The sequence below is a fragment of the Pongo abelii genome, chromosome 1 (genome assembly GCF_028885655.2).
Source record: "Pongo abelii isolate AG06213 chromosome 1, NHGRI_mPonAbe1-v2.0_pri, whole genome shotgun sequence".
In the NCBI taxonomy this organism is placed as follows: Eukaryota; Metazoa; Chordata; class Mammalia; order Primates; family Hominidae; genus Pongo; species Pongo abelii.
The window spans coordinates 26,918,547-26,934,911 of record NC_071985.2 but is presented as its reverse complement, the minus strand read 5'-3'; the positions used below and the strand labels follow the sequence as shown (position 1 = coordinate 26,934,911).

The 16,365-nt window shown below is 44.9% G+C and overlaps 1 protein-coding gene, 1 long non-coding RNA gene and 1 other non-coding gene across 3 annotated transcripts in view; 2 read left to right on the top strand and 1 right to left on the bottom strand.

The window, feature by feature from the left end:
- The first annotated feature begins 3,473 nt into the window (after positions 1–3,473).
- On the top strand, positions 3,474–3,546 carry TRNAT-UGU (transfer RNA threonine (anticodon UGU)). Its single transcript has one exon. It is a non-coding gene; the product is annotated as a tRNA-Thr (tRNA).
- Positions 3,547–3,967: 421 nt separating this feature from the next.
- Positions 3,968–7,729, top strand: LOC129047865 (uncharacterized). Its single transcript, XR_008509716.1, has 3 exons — positions 3,968–4,121; positions 4,316–4,469; positions 7,505–7,729. It is a non-coding gene; the product is annotated as an uncharacterized LOC129047865 (long non-coding RNA).
- A 299-nt stretch (positions 7,730–8,028) lies between these two features.
- Positions 8,029–16,365, bottom strand: part of HHIPL2 (HHIP like 2) — a 25,812-nt gene continuing 17,475 nt past the window's right edge. Inside the window, exons 7-9 of the mRNA XM_024257683.2 lie at positions 12,723–12,804; positions 9,385–9,467; positions 8,029–8,656 (exon numbers count right to left, since the gene is read on the bottom strand). Coding sequence (XP_024113451.1) covers positions 8,370–8,656; positions 9,385–9,467; positions 12,723–12,804 — 452 coding nt within the window. The 3' untranslated portion in view covers positions 8,029–8,369. The remainder of the gene's footprint in view (positions 8,657–9,384; positions 9,468–12,722; positions 12,805–16,365) is intronic.

The following is a 16,365-nucleotide window of genomic DNA, read 5'->3' as shown; positions in this document are numbered from 1 at the left end:
GGGAGGTCATTGAATCATGAAGATGGTTACCCTCATGCTATTCTCATGATAGTGAGTGAGTTCTCATGAGATCCAATAGTTTTATAAGGGGCTTTTCCCCCTTTTGCTCAGCACTCCTCCTTCCTGCTGCCATGTGAAGAAGGACGTGTTTGCTTGTTTGCTTCCCCTTCTGCCATGACTGTAAATTCCTGAGGCCTCCCTAGCCCTGTGGAACAGTGAGTCAATTAAACCTCTTCCCTTTGTAAATTACCCAGTCTCGGGCAGTTCTTTATAGCAGCATGAGAACAGACTAATACAGTTGGTCAATGGGTACAAACATACAGTTAGATAGAAGGAATAAGTTCTAGTGTTCGATGGCACAGTAGGGTGACTATAATTATCAATAATGTATTGTATATTTCAAAATAGCTAGTAGAAAAGATTAGAAATGTTCCCAGCACATCATTTCATGCATGATGAAGTTCAAGTTCCTTCTTCTCATGAAGTCGCAGCTTTTTTCTCGCACTAGATAAGCTCAAAGGTTCCTTCTGGCCCTTACATCCTCATACCCTCTGACCTTGAGTCTGACTTTGGACAGGACAGTAGAAGGTCTGCTCCCAGGAGGAGAGGATGCACGTGGGACGATGATTCAGAGAAGAGCCAAACAGGACCTACACCGAGTGGGTGGGAGAGCCGTCCTGGGCTCTCTCCTGTTTCCCACCACCTCAGGGATACCGGGGATTCGATGGGGAAGGGGAGAGGATGTAGGCAGGGGACAAAGGAGAGAATGAGGGTGAAGGAGGTGAGAAAGCAAAGAAACTATCTTCTTAAAGCAAAAAGAAGTCCCTTTAACACACAAAACGGCTGAGGGATGTGGCTGGGACTTACTAGTTTTCATCTCCTTTCCCTCCCAACAAAACTGGACCCTGGGATGCCTTCCCTCCTGGCAGTGCCAGAAGCTGGAATCTCTCCACGTGGTTTTCTGCTCAGGGTCGAACATAGACTAGAAGTAAATGCTCAACCTTTGAAAAACATTCCCTTCTATGTTCGTTTCTGGCGTTTCACAGTTTCCTAGCACTTTCAGGTTCACTATTGTGTTGAATCCCTCAAAATGCTCTGAAACAGACAGGCCAAAATTATCACCTCCATTTTACAGTCTTTATAGGATGTCTACTTTCTTTATTTCATCTTACCATTTAACTTTGTGCCCTTTTTCTTACAGTAGAGAAATTGGAATTGAAAAGAGGAGAGGTTCCATTTGTCTATCACATGCTACCTCCTGCTGCTGGGAGATCACATGCATGAGTACTGGGAGGAGCGGTCGGGGGTGGTGCTGTGCCAGGTCAAGGGAATGGAAGAAGGGAAATTCAAAATTCATTTGTTGAAGTCTTAACACCCAGTCCCCAAGAATGTGACCTTATTTGGAAAGAGTCTTTTCATAGGTAATCACGTTAAAGTGAGGTCAGTAGGGTGGGCCCTAACCCAATCTGACTGGTGTCCTTATAAAAAGGAGAAATTTGGATACAGAGCTATACATAGAGGGAAGATGATGTGAGGAGACACAAGGAGAAAATGGCCATCTACAAGCCAAGGAGATCCTTCCTTCACTGCCCTCAGAAGGAACCAACCCTATCAACACCTTGATTTCATACTTCTAGCCTCCAGAGCTAGAAGATAATACAGCTCTGTTGTTTAAGTCACCTAATGTGAGGTATTTTGTTACAGCAGCCCTAGCAAACTAATACACTCCTCAAAACCGCCTCTGAGATGGAAAATAAGCCAGCTCTCTAAGGCTCTTGCCAAAACAACATAAGACATTAAAATCAGGCCTATATGTTTCAGGTGGCAGGAACCATGTGCGATGAGAGATGAAGGTACCTGCAGGTAGCTTGAGATGGAGGGAAAGTTTGTATATGAAAGATGAAATTACTGAGGAGTTTGACCTTTACCCAGAGTACAGTGAGAAGGCACTGAAGGTTCCTGGAGCTGAGGAGGGACGAGAGCCATGCATTAGGCAGTAAATCTCAGAGCAATGGGCCGGGGAAGCAGGAGAGGCAGAAAACCAGATAAGCTGCAGAATCGAAGGGTGATGCAAAATTTCAACATAGACAGAGTGCCAGCGCAAGTGAATATAAGGCAAAACAATGAGAAGACAGCTCCCAAAGCACTTCCCTGATTTCTCTTTTCTCTTAATTTACTAAATGAGCATCATCAGAGATGTCATTCATTTCGACATTTGTTGAGCATCTACTGTGAGCCAGACAGTATTCTGGTGTTGAGAAGACAACAGTGAATAAAACAGATCAAAGCCCTGGCCCTCAAAGAGCTGATATTCTATTAGGGAGAGATACATGAAGAATAAAAAACAATAAGCGCATTATCTACTACAAAAGAAGGTTAAGTAGTATGGAGTAAAAAGAGCAGAATAAGGAGGATGGTGCAGCTGTAAACAGGGGATCAGGACAGCTCTCACTGAGAGAGTGGACATAAGCAGACACTTGGAGATGAGGGAGAGATGCCTGCAGCCCACTTGGTGAGCATGATCTTCATTCTCTCTTTCCTGCACTAACGGATCATGTTGTGGCCGTGACTTCATTCCTTCAGTAAATGGTTCATTAATCAAAAGGGAATGAAGCATAGTGATCCCGACCATTAAAAAAAAAAACAAGGCCCAGGTGCGGTGGCTCACACCTGTAATCCCAGCACTTTGGGAGGCCAAGGTGGGCGGATCACGAGGTCAAGAGATCAAGAACATCCTAGCCAACATGGTGAAACCACGTCTCTACTAAAACCACAAAAATTAGCTGGGCGTGGTGGTGCACACCTGTAGTCCCAGCTACTTGGGAGGCTGAGGCAGGAGAATGGCTTGAACCCGGGAGGCAGAAGTTGCAGTGAGCCAAGATCACACCATTGCACTCCAGCCCAGGCAACAGTGCGAGACTCTGTCTAAAAAAAAAAAAGGAAGAAAGAAAGAAAAAAGAAAAGAAAAAACAAAGCAGAGGCAGAGCTTTGCTTGTTCACTCTGCTTCATCTAGCATTATTTGAGTACTCAGTAAATATGTGTTGAAGCAATTAATTCATCCAAAATCAGTAGCTTAGTTTATGAGGACAAAGACACCCCCATAACTTCCCACTTCCCTGAAAGTACCAAACTTGATACAATTTATCAAGGAAGCAAGATCGAACGATTTATTGAGAGTAAACATACCACTGAAAATATGACCAGAACACCATTTCATTTTTGCACTTTCCCTCCCAGCCCTTGTCTGTATGCATAAGTTAGGTATGATTTAGTGTACTGTAATCACAAACATATGATTTGAGGTTTCAGTGTTTTCCACTTATCATCATGTTGTAAGCATTTTTCTTTGGCATTTCATAGCCTTTATAACTACCATTGATAATATATACATGGGGTCAAATTCTCACGGACCGCCAGATAAACCAATGTTGTTGGTAAGATCTGTGAATTCCTGGAGGCAAGATCTCGCGTGGGCTCCATAGCTCAGTGGTTAGAGCACTGGTCTTGTAAACCAGGGGTCGCGAGTTCGATCCTCGCTGGGGCCTCCTGTTGACTTACTTTTATTTTAATCCATAGCATTTAAATACAGAACAGAGTGACTTCCGAAAATGTTACTCCTAGCAGAGTTAAACATTAGTCCTCCTGAAATGCAAATGATGACCATCCTTAACGTGCTTTAGAAGTGACCCAGAAGAGAAAATCCTAGTCCCCCAACAAGAAGCAGGCAAGGGCAGGAGAAGGGGGATACTGGCCTGGCAGTCCCAGTATTACCTGGACCTGCAGGCCGGAGTACCGGAAATGGAGGCTCCATGGGCTCGTATTCAACGCCCTGCACACGGGCACCATCCCCTCAATTAAAACCAGGTGGAGGCGGCGGCCTCGGCCGTCAACTCGGCTGCTGGCTAACAGGACGGGCCGCGGCGGCGCTGCGCCTGCAGTTACGGCGCGTGGTCGGCGGGCGGCGCTGTGGCACCGCTCGCCATCGCCTCCCCGGAGGCTGGCGGCTGCGCTTCTCCACGCCCTGCCGGGGCCGAGAGCGCGGCCAGCGTGGCCCGAACGCTAGCTGTTTCTGTGGCTGACACGTGGCAGCCCAGGCCCCACAGCCCGGCCTGGCTCCAAGGTCCTGCCCCTTCCGAGGCTACTCCCAAAAATAGTCCCGGGTTGCTTGGGAAGCCAGTGTTTGCAGCCTTTCTGACTCTCCGTGTTTTCCCTGAATTCCTCAATGCCGCGTGACTACAGAGTCACCAGAGGAAAGTGCCAAGAGCCTTTTTTCTGAATACATGAATTTTTCCAACCCAGGATTTCTTTTCCCAGATCTGAGGGCCACAGCTTGAAAAAGGACTGTGTGTAAGGACGCCACAAGCCGCGTGTGGCCGCTGGGTGCTTGAAATGTGGTTAGTCCAAATGGCGATGTCCTGAAAGAGTAAAATACACATGGGATTTAAAAGACTTGGAACCGAAACAGGATGTAAGCCATCTCACTAGTAATTTTTGAATTGATTCCATGTTGAAATAATATTTTGGATATATTGGATTATATAAAATATAGTATAATTAAAATAATTATAAAAATAATTGTATAATTACAATTAACTGTATCTATTTTTTACTAGAAAATTTTAGGTTACATTTGTGGCTCCCATCTGCAGCTCTCATTTATCTTTCTGTTAGATGGTGCAGGTTAGGGACCCAAAGTCCTCTGACCTTGCGTTTAAGTTAATTCTTAATCTGGCTCCCACTAAGTAAACTGTAATAGCCAGAGAAACTCTCATCTCTGGGTCTGCCCGGAGTCAGTACTGTGCCTGACAAGCAGTAAGCACAGCCTTTGTTGAGATGAAATTAAATATCTCCCCAACAAGCTCTACAAAGCAAGGGAATGTACTTCCTTTTTTTTTTCTTTTTCTTTGTTGTTGTTGGTTTTGTTTTGTTTTGTTTTGTTTTGTTTTTTTGAAAGGGAGTCTCCCTCTGTCGCCCAGGGTTGAGTGCAGTGGCGTGATTTCAGCTCACTGCAACCTCCACCTCCCAGGTTCAAGCAATTCTCTTGCCTCAGCCTCCCAAATAGCTGGGATTACAGGTGCCCGCCACCACGCCCAGCTAATTTTTTGCATTTTTAGTAGACGGGATTTTGCCATGTTGGCCAGGCTGGTCTCGAACGCCTGGCTTCAAGTGATCCACCCGCCACGGCCTCCCAAAGTGCAGAGATTACAGGTGTGAACCACTACAGGGAATGTGTTTCTTAAACTGAGTTCGCTTTTTAGAGTGATGCAACTGTAAGACTTTCTGTTTTGGCTTGCAATACTTTAGATCTAGGAAAACACACTCAACACCCTCATATTTTGTTAATTATTTTGGCCCTCTGTGGTCAGGATATCTACTGCTAGCAATGCTGTGGAGGTGAAGTGTTCACAGTGCCTTGAGGACATAGGACCCACTGATGCAAGAAAAATACCCATTATCGCAAAAGTATTAGCCCTTTACTAACACACTGAATGCCTTTTGGCAAAGCCATTTGGGATCCTTGAATACCTTAGTACCAGGACTACTTACTCTGAGTTAGTTGGTCATCAAGTAACAAAGTAGTAAGAAAGAAGTTTTTAAAGCGCTCTAATCCCATCTCCCTCCAGTCATTGCCAGTTGTCATCATTCCTCTCCCTTCCCCGACACCAGCTGATCTCTAGAAAGAGCAAGTACCTGCATGTGTGTATTTTTCAACTTTCTGAACTTTTCAACACCTTAGGCTGTAAGGAAGAGGAATACATTTTGGATTTTCTACGTCCTAGAGATTGTTTTCTAACAGTCCTAGACCCTTCCAGGAAGACTCACCGGCATCACCAGGCATCCTTCCAGAAAATAAAGCCACTTGCTAGAGAAAAACACTCTGCCTCTCGCCCCCCTTTCCAGCTTTTGAGAGGTCCCATTCAGTTTCCCGTTCTAGACCCACGCACTACCCTCCAATGCAAAACCAGTGTTTCAAATGCCTTGAATTTGGTGTGTGCGGTCCTTTAAGTTGATACATGAATTTTGAGCACTTTCCCCCAGCTCAAACACTTCCAGTCCAGACTGTAGTTTTGCCACATGTATTTGAAGAAAGACCATATGAGCAAAGAAAGCAGAGTGGCTCAAACATTTAGTCCAGAGGTTAGATCCAATCTCCTCAAACTGGCCTCGGGTTTTCAGCTCTTTCAACAAAATAACCGTGGGTTAATCCCCTCCACCTTTAAGTTGCTGTCTTCATCGGAGAAGAAGCTAAAAGTGTGAAATATCAAGTTGGTTAGACTCTGAAGTTCATTTCGATTCTAGAGAGTATTCATAAGCACTACAAAGGTAGGCAAGGAAAAATAAAACTATGAAAAAGGTGAAGGAAGAAGACTTAAAGATGATCAAAAAAATGATCTGCAGAACACGATGACTGGTGTTTAGCATCTTCCATAAAGACAGAACAAGAGAAAAAGAATCAGAGAGGTTTGATGGATTCCTGTTAGGTAAGGTTACCTAAAGCAAAAAGATGGAACCTGCCTCTATGGAAGTCTTTAAAAAAAAAAAATCTATCCAGAGTATGCCCAATTGTATCTAAAACAGTGATCATATGACCTTAAAAGTTAACAACCCTGGTATTTTACGCTTTTGTTCTCTTTAAACCAAATTGTCTACACTCTTCTGGATGTTTTGCATAATATGAAGAACTTGATGAAAATAGGGACCATTTCCTCCCTTAGTTCTTCATTCCTCAAATACATAGTTCAAAAGTCACAAGCCTTCATTGAGGGCCTCCATGAAGGCAGGTGCACAGCAGATTGCAAGAGGGAATTGGTTCTAGTCCAGCTGAACTGTTCCCTGTTCCCTCACACCACTGTGATCCAGACACTTAACCTCATAAAGTTTCACTTTTCTCATCTTCAGTGGAGGTTATATGGCAATATAGAAGAGCAGGGCTTTGAGGTTTCAAGATAAGGTATAAGCTTGGCACATAGTAGGTATTCAAATAAAATGTAGTTAAGTTTATTATGCTATGTGCATAATAAGGCCAAATAGTGAAACTTCCTTTGCAAAGATTATAACAGTGAGAGAAGCCTGGCATGGCTGACTCCCTCTTGCCTCTAGCCTCACGGGCTGGCTGTCCTCAATCATTCCTGACTGAGGCCAAGCTAACCATGGGAGGAATTTAGTTTATAGTTTAACTTTGAAGCAAGAATTATAATAGTCCCTCCCTAAAACAAACTCCCTCCTTGCTCAGGGACTGAAGCTGCTTTGTAAAACTGATGAAAGGCCACTAGATAATGGGAAGGGCCTGAATTCTGCTAAAATGTAAGCATAGTTTCTATAATCCTTTACTGCTCAGGAGTCATGTGGTCAGAGTTCACAAGATTTATGACTTCTCCAGTTGCTCCTATAGATAACATCACCATTGTAGCACCTAAGATTGGTCTTCGGAGATGTTTTTCAGATGGTTGCATTCTGGAAACCAACTAACCCTATCCGGATTTGTGATTCAACACTCAACAGGTCCTGTGGCCCCGATCCAGAGGCAGACTCAGTGCACAAGGACTGTTCCTCACACCCCTATGATTCCATCCTCAACCAGTCAGCAGCTCACATTCCCTAGCCCCTCCCCCACCAAACTGTCCATAAAAACTCCAGCCTCTGAGTTCTCTGTGAGACTGATTTGAGTAATAACTCCAATCCTTCTACTTGGCAGGCTCTGTGTTAATTAAACTCTTTCCCTACTGCAATACTGTGGTCTCAGTGAATTGGTTTTGTCTGTGCACTACACAGGAAGAACCTGTCAGGCAATTACGATAGTAAGTGCTGGAGGTACAGAACTGAACCTGCTCTTGTTCACTTCATGAGCTTTGAGCTGGGGAAAGGAGATACCACATTTAAAGGGTCTTTCCTTGTAAGCTTGTCACAGGCTTCCTTTTAGACCTGGGGTGAGGCAGGAAGGTGAAGTATTGTTCTTATGCAAGAGTGGTACAGCATGCTAGATTTCCTAATGTCAAACAAACACCCAGGATATCAAAGGATATGTGTCAGTTTGAGCAAATGCTGATTTATTACCTCAGGTTGTAGGCATTTACAAGACAAAACGGAGACATCCAGTGTGATTCCAAGCGGGCTCATGGACTAGTGCTCACCATAACCCAGGTGCACAAGCAATCTGGGATATGGTCTCCTACAGAAGCACTGCATACAGAGAAGGTGCATTTGTTTATTCAGTAGATAGCAAGATTTCCCAGGGAGAGGAAAACCGCCCGGCCCCACCTCTACCCTGGCTTCCCAGACTTCTAAGGTCTTTATTCAGCAGTGACTTTCATTTGATGAGGTGGCTCTCCTCTCTCACATCACCCTGTTGGCCACCTTGACCAATAGGTCAAGGGCGACTTCTGCCAGCTCTCCTCTGCTCTGCTGATGGCCTCATCCTGCCACTGTGGCTTCTCAGGCTCTTCCTCCTCTTGCCCTGGCGGACATGGGGCCCCACTCTGGCTTTCTTCTTTGTACCAGGCCCTCGCAATGTATTCTTGCTGCTTGTAGGAGAAGCCAGCTTCTTGGAGGAGCCTTTCTTAGACAAACCCTGGGCTGGGCCAGAAGCTAAGGTTGCACTGGAAGATTTTCTAGCAGCTTTCTCTGATTGCTCCTTTAGCAAGTCCAAGACCGTCTCTGAGAAATCAGTATTTATTTAGTGAAAAAATAAGTCCCAGAAAGTAGCTATAAGAGAAACCTATAACTGCATCAGAGTTCTTTAATATAAATTATTTTTATTAATACTTTTTAATTCCCTAACTGGCCTTGGTCTAAATACATGACTTGTTTAGAAGGGTCACTCCAGTGATACATGGTTCTGTAATAGTTTCCTTAAGATAGTATCATTCCTCTGTAAGTCTTTCCTGACTCCCCACCCTGCCCCAAGGAAACATTACTCGTTCTGGGGGCCCTCTCAGTGCCCTGAGCATCCTTCTATACCAGAACATTAGTGCTACATTTATTTCTTTATTTGTCTGCACTTCCCATCCCCACTCCTATTTAACTCTGAGTTCCTACATGTCATAGGCTTTAAGTGTTCATTGCTGTATCCCTAGGGATTAGCATAGTTCCTGCCACAAAGTAAGTACGAAATGAATGATGCCAAATGAATGAATACATGAATGATTAAATGAATGAATCAACAAATGAATGAATGAATGAATGAATAACTAGAGGAAACCGGTCACAGTAGAAATGGGTATCCTCACACTCAAAACTCCTCTGTTATGCAGAGGAGATGTATAGACTTAGTTTCCCTCAGGGGGTAACTAAGACTCCACCATGGGAATTATATCCTGCTGGCTGAGGGCACTGCCTTAGCCTCCACACCAAGGCCTGAGCCTAAGACTCAAAGATGGACTCACTGGCGAGTGGTCTGAATGGGATCCGCTTACTCTTGGTTCTCACCGGCACTGGCTTGTATTTGCACTTGCCTGGGGGTGCTCGCCTAAAAACACAAACAGAAAGCATGAGGACGCAAGACTCTGAAGATGCAACCAGAAAATCAAGGTCACCAGAGGGCGTATATTTGCAAGAATTGGGGTCAGCCTTTACTTATCCATGGGGATGGGGTAGATGTAATAGGAAATATGCTATGAGCTCAGAAGGAGAGGTAAAAGGGCACAGACAGAACAGGGCACCTCAGGCCCTTGAGAGACAGTGCAGAGAGGGAGTTAGGAGTATGGGCATGGTGTCAGTCAAAACGGGTTCACATCCTGGTAACCAGGGGCAAAAAAACCTTGCTAAGTCTCAGTCTCCACATCTATAAAATGCAAAAACTAATATTACCCATCTTGCTTGGAAGAGTGCCCAGCACATAACAAGAGCTCACAGATGAGGATGATGAAAATGATGATGAGGATGATTCTGCTGCTGCTTCTGATGGTGGTGCTGGTGACTCCCTTTAAAGAAAATGTCTTCAAGAACTCAAGGCACAGCTCTTAGGCAATGCCAGCTTCTCTGCCTAGTAACACACACATTCTTAAACTGCTTGTCCCCGTGTGCATCTTCTGAAATAAAAGGGACTCTGAGGACAGAGAGTACTTCCACTGTAGAGAGCAGAGCTGGAACTTCCCAGCCTGTCCCCATTGCCTTCTCTGCCTCTGCCTTGCTCCAGCTCTATCTCTCACTGCCATCCTCCCAAGTCCAGGTGGGGAAAAAACAAAAGGTAATTGTATTTATTTAAAAAACACTTATGTAGTGCTTAGGCACCATTCTAAATACTTTGCAAATATTAACTCATTGAGTCTTCCTAACAACCCTGTGAAGTAAGTACTATTATTATACTCATTTTACAGAGGGGAAATTGAGGCTCGCACAGGCTAAGAAACAGGCCCAAGGCCACATAGTTAGATAATGGCAAAGCCAAGATTCCAAGCCCAGGCTCAAGTCCATGTTCTCAACCACTGTATTTAGCTACCCCTAAAGGAAGGGTAGGAAGAAAAAATGGGAGGGGGAAAAGGATACATCAATTAATCAGGTGCCCTCAAAATGCTGGCATTGGTGCATTTCATGCAAGGACAAGCTGAATAAGTAATCAGAGCAGAATCTGGTCCACTTACAGAAGCTTTAAAAAGTCTATATGATTCAATATAGTTATAACTGAACAGAGGGAGTAGTGCTGAAATGACCTCTCCACAAAGAGAACTGAGTTCCTATTCCAGGCTCCTCTTAGCTGTACCTGGGGCAAGTAATTTAACTTACCTAGCCTTCAGTTTCTTTATCCATAGAGTGAGGATGTTAACCTGCCTGGTTGGAATTCTGTCAGCATTAAATGAGAGCCCACATGCACGGCACTTAGCACAGTGCCTGGGACACAGGAATAACTCCATAAATGTCAACTTAAAAAAAAAGGTGAATGAGTAAGGATGTCTTCAGTGTGAAAACGCTTTATGGGCGCTTTCTGTGTGCCTTCTCACAGCTGCTCTTGTGAAAGTGGGGAGTGAAATTACCTGCCAACTAAATCAGAAAACTGCCGAAGGAAAGAAAAATGGATTCACATAGGAAGCCTGTTAATGGAAAGAGAACTCCCCACCAAGGCATCGTCAACCATCAGAAGAACTTTAAAGACCCTGAGTCTGCTCCATCCCTTAAGCCCAGGAGAAGTGCACAGAAGCAGACCCAGCAGTGGAAACAGCCCAGTATTAAATTCACCCCTTGGCTATCCACGCTCCACCATCCACACATCACCCAGGGCACAGCCTCAGGGACGGAGCCTCTTCCAGGAACTTCCGAGAACACACAAACTGAGAGCCCTGTGGCCAAATACAAGCTGAACTAGAGCTGGCCCCCCAGCCCTAACCAGTGGCTGGACCTATTTGCCTCATGTCTACTGAATGCCAATCCAGATACGGGTAACATAAGCCTCAGGGGAAAATTTTCTTCTGCAGGTCTATCTGTAAGCTAATTCAGGGGGAGATTGTCTTGCTTTGGCAAGAATTTTTAGATAAATCTAGAGCACTGGGGCAGGGTGCGTGGTGGCACACACCGGTAATCCCAGCACTTTGGGAGGTCGAGGCAGGTGGATCGCTTGAGCCCAGGAGTTCAAGACTAGCCTGGGCAACATGGCAAAACCCTGTATCTGCTGAAAATACAAAAATTAGCCGGGTGTGGTGGTGCATGCCTGTAATCCCAGCGACTTGGGAGGCTGAGGCACATGAATAGCTTGAACCCAGGAGGCAGAGGCTGCAGTGAGCCGAGATCATGTCACTGCAGTCCAGCCTGGGAAACAGAGCAAGACTGTGTCTCTAAAAAAAAATAATAATAAATAAAAAATCTAGTGCACTGCCCAGACTCCTCAGGATGGATACACTGCATCACCCTCCCCGGGGCAGATAACCTGACCCAGACCCAACAACCTCTCAAGTGGGAAGTGGTATTGTGGCTTTTGCCTGTGCTGGTGGAGGTTGGTCAGCCTCTGAGAGAGATAGGCAAAGAAGCAGAAGGAAACAGCATAGAGCCCAGCAAGTGAATAAACACTAAACTCCAGGAAAGGTGGAGCTACTGAGGAACCTGCCAGTTAAACATATTTGCCAAAGACCTGGAGATCTGCGCCAAGCCCAGGGGACAGGGGAACAGTACTTACTCAGGCGCTCAGAGTAACCTGTTGTTAGATGACCTCAGACAGACACTTCCAGAAGCATATTAAAAAAAAAAAAAAAAGGCCAGGCATGGTGGCTTACACCAGTAATCCCAGCACTTTGGGAGACCGAGGCAGGTGAATCACCTGAGGTCGGGAGTTCGAGACCAGCCTGACCAACATGGAGAAACACCATCTCTACTAAAAATACAAAATTAGCTAGCTATGTTGGTGCATGCCTGTAATCTCAGCTACTTGGGAGGCTGAGGCAGGAATATCGCTTGAACCTGGGAGGCAGAGGTTGCAGTGAGCCAAGATGGCACCATTGCACTCCAGCCTGGGCAACAAGAGTGAAACTCCATCTCAAAAAAAAAAAAAAGAAAAGCCACAGAGCTAGACTAACCCTAGAACAGCTCAAGGTCTTCATGTCCGACTGGAAAGAGACCGTTTCTCAAGTATTTCATAATTGTTATAGACGCACTGTCCTATGCCATTATTTGTCCAAACTGCTTTTCATCTAGAACATGAGTTTGCTTCGGGACAGTGAGGACTGTTTTTATGGCCTGCCATGGAGATAAGAAATGAGAAAAATGCATTTGAGAAGACAATGACATCAAATCTCACCTTGAGGGGTCAACAAACTTGTAAACAGATCCATGTGGTGCGTAGGCACTTGGGTAAGAGGTTGCCAGGAAATACAGCTCCCCTAAGGCAACAAAAATAGACAGGCAATAATGGGACATCAGGCAGGGCTGAGACACAGAGTTGGATGCACAGAAAATGGTCAAAAATAGGTTATGGCCCTAAAATGCAGTGAGCCCTAAGAACGGAATCCCAGAAACCTAACTGGCATCAGCTTTGCTGGGCTGTGAGCTCCTTGAGGAGAAAGTCCATCTTTGAACGCCCCAAAGACTAGCTCAGTGTATGGCCTAGCAGAGGTAATTTCACATGTATGTTTGTTTATCAAACCAAACAGGTTTCTCCCTTATCACCTCCTTGCTCTCAGAAACTTCACCTCAGTGAATCTCCATTTCCTTCCCCACCTCTTTCCTCTGTGAACACCTGGATATATACAGTCTGCAGGCTGAGAACCATCTGTCAATCACTTTATTTTGCCCCTTCTTTAGTCCTTTTGTTTCCCTTCAGCCTCACTCCCATTTTCCTCTTTCATTCTGCCCTTGAGTTCCTTACTTCCTGGTGACTCTCCCCACTCTCCACCTCTCCTCTTGATCTTTTCCATGCCCCACAAAAATCACCTCTACCCACTCTCTCCTGTCTCTCCTGTATCTCTCTGATATGGTTTGGCTGTGTCCCCACCCAAATCTCATCTTGAATTGTAGCTCCCATAATTCCCACGTGTTGTGGGAGTGACCCAATGGGAGATAATTGAATCATGGGGGCAGCTTCCCTCATACTGTTCTTCTGGTAGTAAATAAGTCTCATGAGCTCTGACGGTTTTATATAGTTTTATAAGAGGAAATCCCTTTCTCTTGGCTCTCATTTTCTCTCTTGTCTGCCACCATGTAAGAGGTGCCTTTCACCTTCCACCATGATTGTGAAGCCTTCCCAGCCATGTGGAACTGTGAGTCCACTAAGCCTCTTTTTCTTTATAAATTACCCAGTCTCAGGTATGTCTTTATCAGCAGTGGGAAAACAGACTAATACACTGTTAGAAAGAGCCCCCTGCTCCTTCCCATTTCTCCCAGTTGGAACTCTGGGAAATGTTCTTTTGTCACAGTAACTACCTCATTCCGCATTGCTTTCTAGTTATTTGTGAGGGACATTATGCTATGGGGTCATGAGCCCCAGTGGAGAGTCCCAGAAGTCTGGTTTGATTTCTGATTACACCAGTTCCTCTCCATGCTATCTTGGGAGACCTCTTCACCTGCACAGCCCTCGAGATATTTATTCATTTGTAAAATGGGGATCACAATGCCTCAAGTGATTGTTAGGTATTCAATTAGAAAGTGTTAGATAACCAGCCCGGGTGTGGTAGCTCATGCCTGTAATCCCAGCACTTTGGGAGGCTGAGGCAGGTGGATCACCAGAGGTCAGGAGTTCGAGACGAGCCTGGCCAACACAGCAAAACCCCCTCTCTACTAAAAATACAAAAATTATCCAGGCGTGGTGGCACACGCCTGTAATCCCAGCTATGCGGGAGGCTGAGACATGAGAATCACTTGAATCTGGGAGGCAGAGGTTGCAGTGAGCCAAGACCGCATCACTACACTCCCAGTGCAGTAGGCAACAGAGCGAGACTCTGTCTCAAAAAAAAAAAAGAAAGTGTTCGATAATCGTAGTTATTATTACTTTCTCATCTCTCTGACCCAATGTTTGTGCCATTACACTGAATTAAATTCACTTGCTGTTATGTGCCTTACACAACTCTTTCTCAATTTTATGAAAGAAAATGTCTATTAAGTTGCAGTTCTGAAAAACCTAAAGCTTTATACAGCTCTGAATTATTTAAACAACTTTTATATATATATATACATATATATATATATTTTTAGACAAGGTCTTGCTCTGTTGCTGACTGGAGTGTAGCTGCACAATCACAGCTCACTGTAGCCTCAACCTCCTGGGCTCAAGCAAACCTTCCACCTCAGTCTTTTGAGTAGCTGGGACTACAGGTGCATGCCACCACATCAGGATCATTTTTTAAACTTTTTGTAGAGACGGGGTCTCCCTATGTTGCTCAGGCTGGTCTCAAACTCCTGTACTCAAGCAATCCTCCCAGCTCAGCCTCCCAAAGCAGTAGGATTACAGGCATGAGCCACCACACAACAGCTCTAAACAACTGCTTTTTGTGGAGACCAGAGACCAGCATTTGTCTTGTGCTAAGTGTGAGCCTCATGGTATTTGCATAGCCCCTACACAGGGTAGCAGCTGCCTAACAAACTACGATTTGTGTACTGACAAACTAGATTTATAATCTTCCCCATGTAAGAGATCTGATGAACTAGGACACACCCTCCTTTAGAGTCAGTTTGCTTTGTCTGAATGGGAACCCCAGGCACCATCCAGAATGATTCTACCATTAGATAAATGTGGTGTCTACGAAAGGTCCACGTGTACACAGGCAGGGGCCCCTCGAAACCACGCAAAGGCCTTCCAAGTCTAAAAAGAAAATTGAAAACCGTGCCCATACAGGACTGCAGTTTGTGTAAATTACATGTCTTCCACATTCCATAGACTTCCCATTGTATTATTAGGAGAAAACAATGCTAGAAATGAATTTCATCTGTAGCATCCAACTGATATTTTTAATTTACTTCTTAGGGGAGAAAAACTATAATATGCCATGTAAAACAAAAATGCATGCTATATAAATTTACTGCAAACAGAATTCATTTGACCAGCCCTCTTGGGAATGTCCTTCAGTGACTAACTTTCAGAAATCCCATCAATTAAACCTCAGCAATGGGCAGCTCCACACCAGCCATTCACTCAGCAGCAATTCATACCAGCTATCAACTCTCAGGACCCAGGGTGTGAACTGCAGCCATAGGTGAGGCAGAGCTCAATTTCCAAGTAAAAAGTGACTTACCTAAAGCCAGTGGACTGATAATAAAATAATGAAATAAGGCTCAGATCTAAAAATGCCTCTCAGAGGAAAAGAATATGGCAAGAGCAGAAAATATGAATCAGTTTATGCAAAAACACAAGAGCAAGCAACTCTGGAAAAAAAAATAATTTGCCTCAGAACAGCCTCATTAGCCTCAGGGCCGCCCTTGGGCAAAGGCTTGGGAACACTTTGGCAAGTCTACCCCATGAAATTCAGCCAAGGACTGTGTTTTGTTTGCCAGATGTACCATGACTGGTTTTTTGTTTTTTTTTTATACTGTCTGTTTTCTACTGTGAGAAGTCTACAAGCACAACAAACCAAGCCACCAAAGCCAGGGTCTCTGTGGCCGCCTGAAGAGGAGCAAGCCACAGAAGATGGCAGCCCAGGATCCCTGGGCAGGCCTGCCTCTGGGGTTCCAATCTCTGGGGTGGTGCTGGACACGGGGGTGTCCAGCAAAGGAGAGGCTCCACCACCGCCTGTAGCTTTCACGTCACTCACTTTCCACTGGCCATCATCCTGCCAGCCTGTGGTTTCTCTCCTTTTTCATGTGTTTGGACTTCCAATTTGGAACTCACATAGACTTTTTCCTGTTAAAATACTTGAAGTTTCCAAAATTCTCGAAGTTTCCTCTGCTCCTATAAAACATTCATCTCAAACTATCTGTTCATCAGCTAGCTGAGAGGAAAGGGTCCGGGAGCT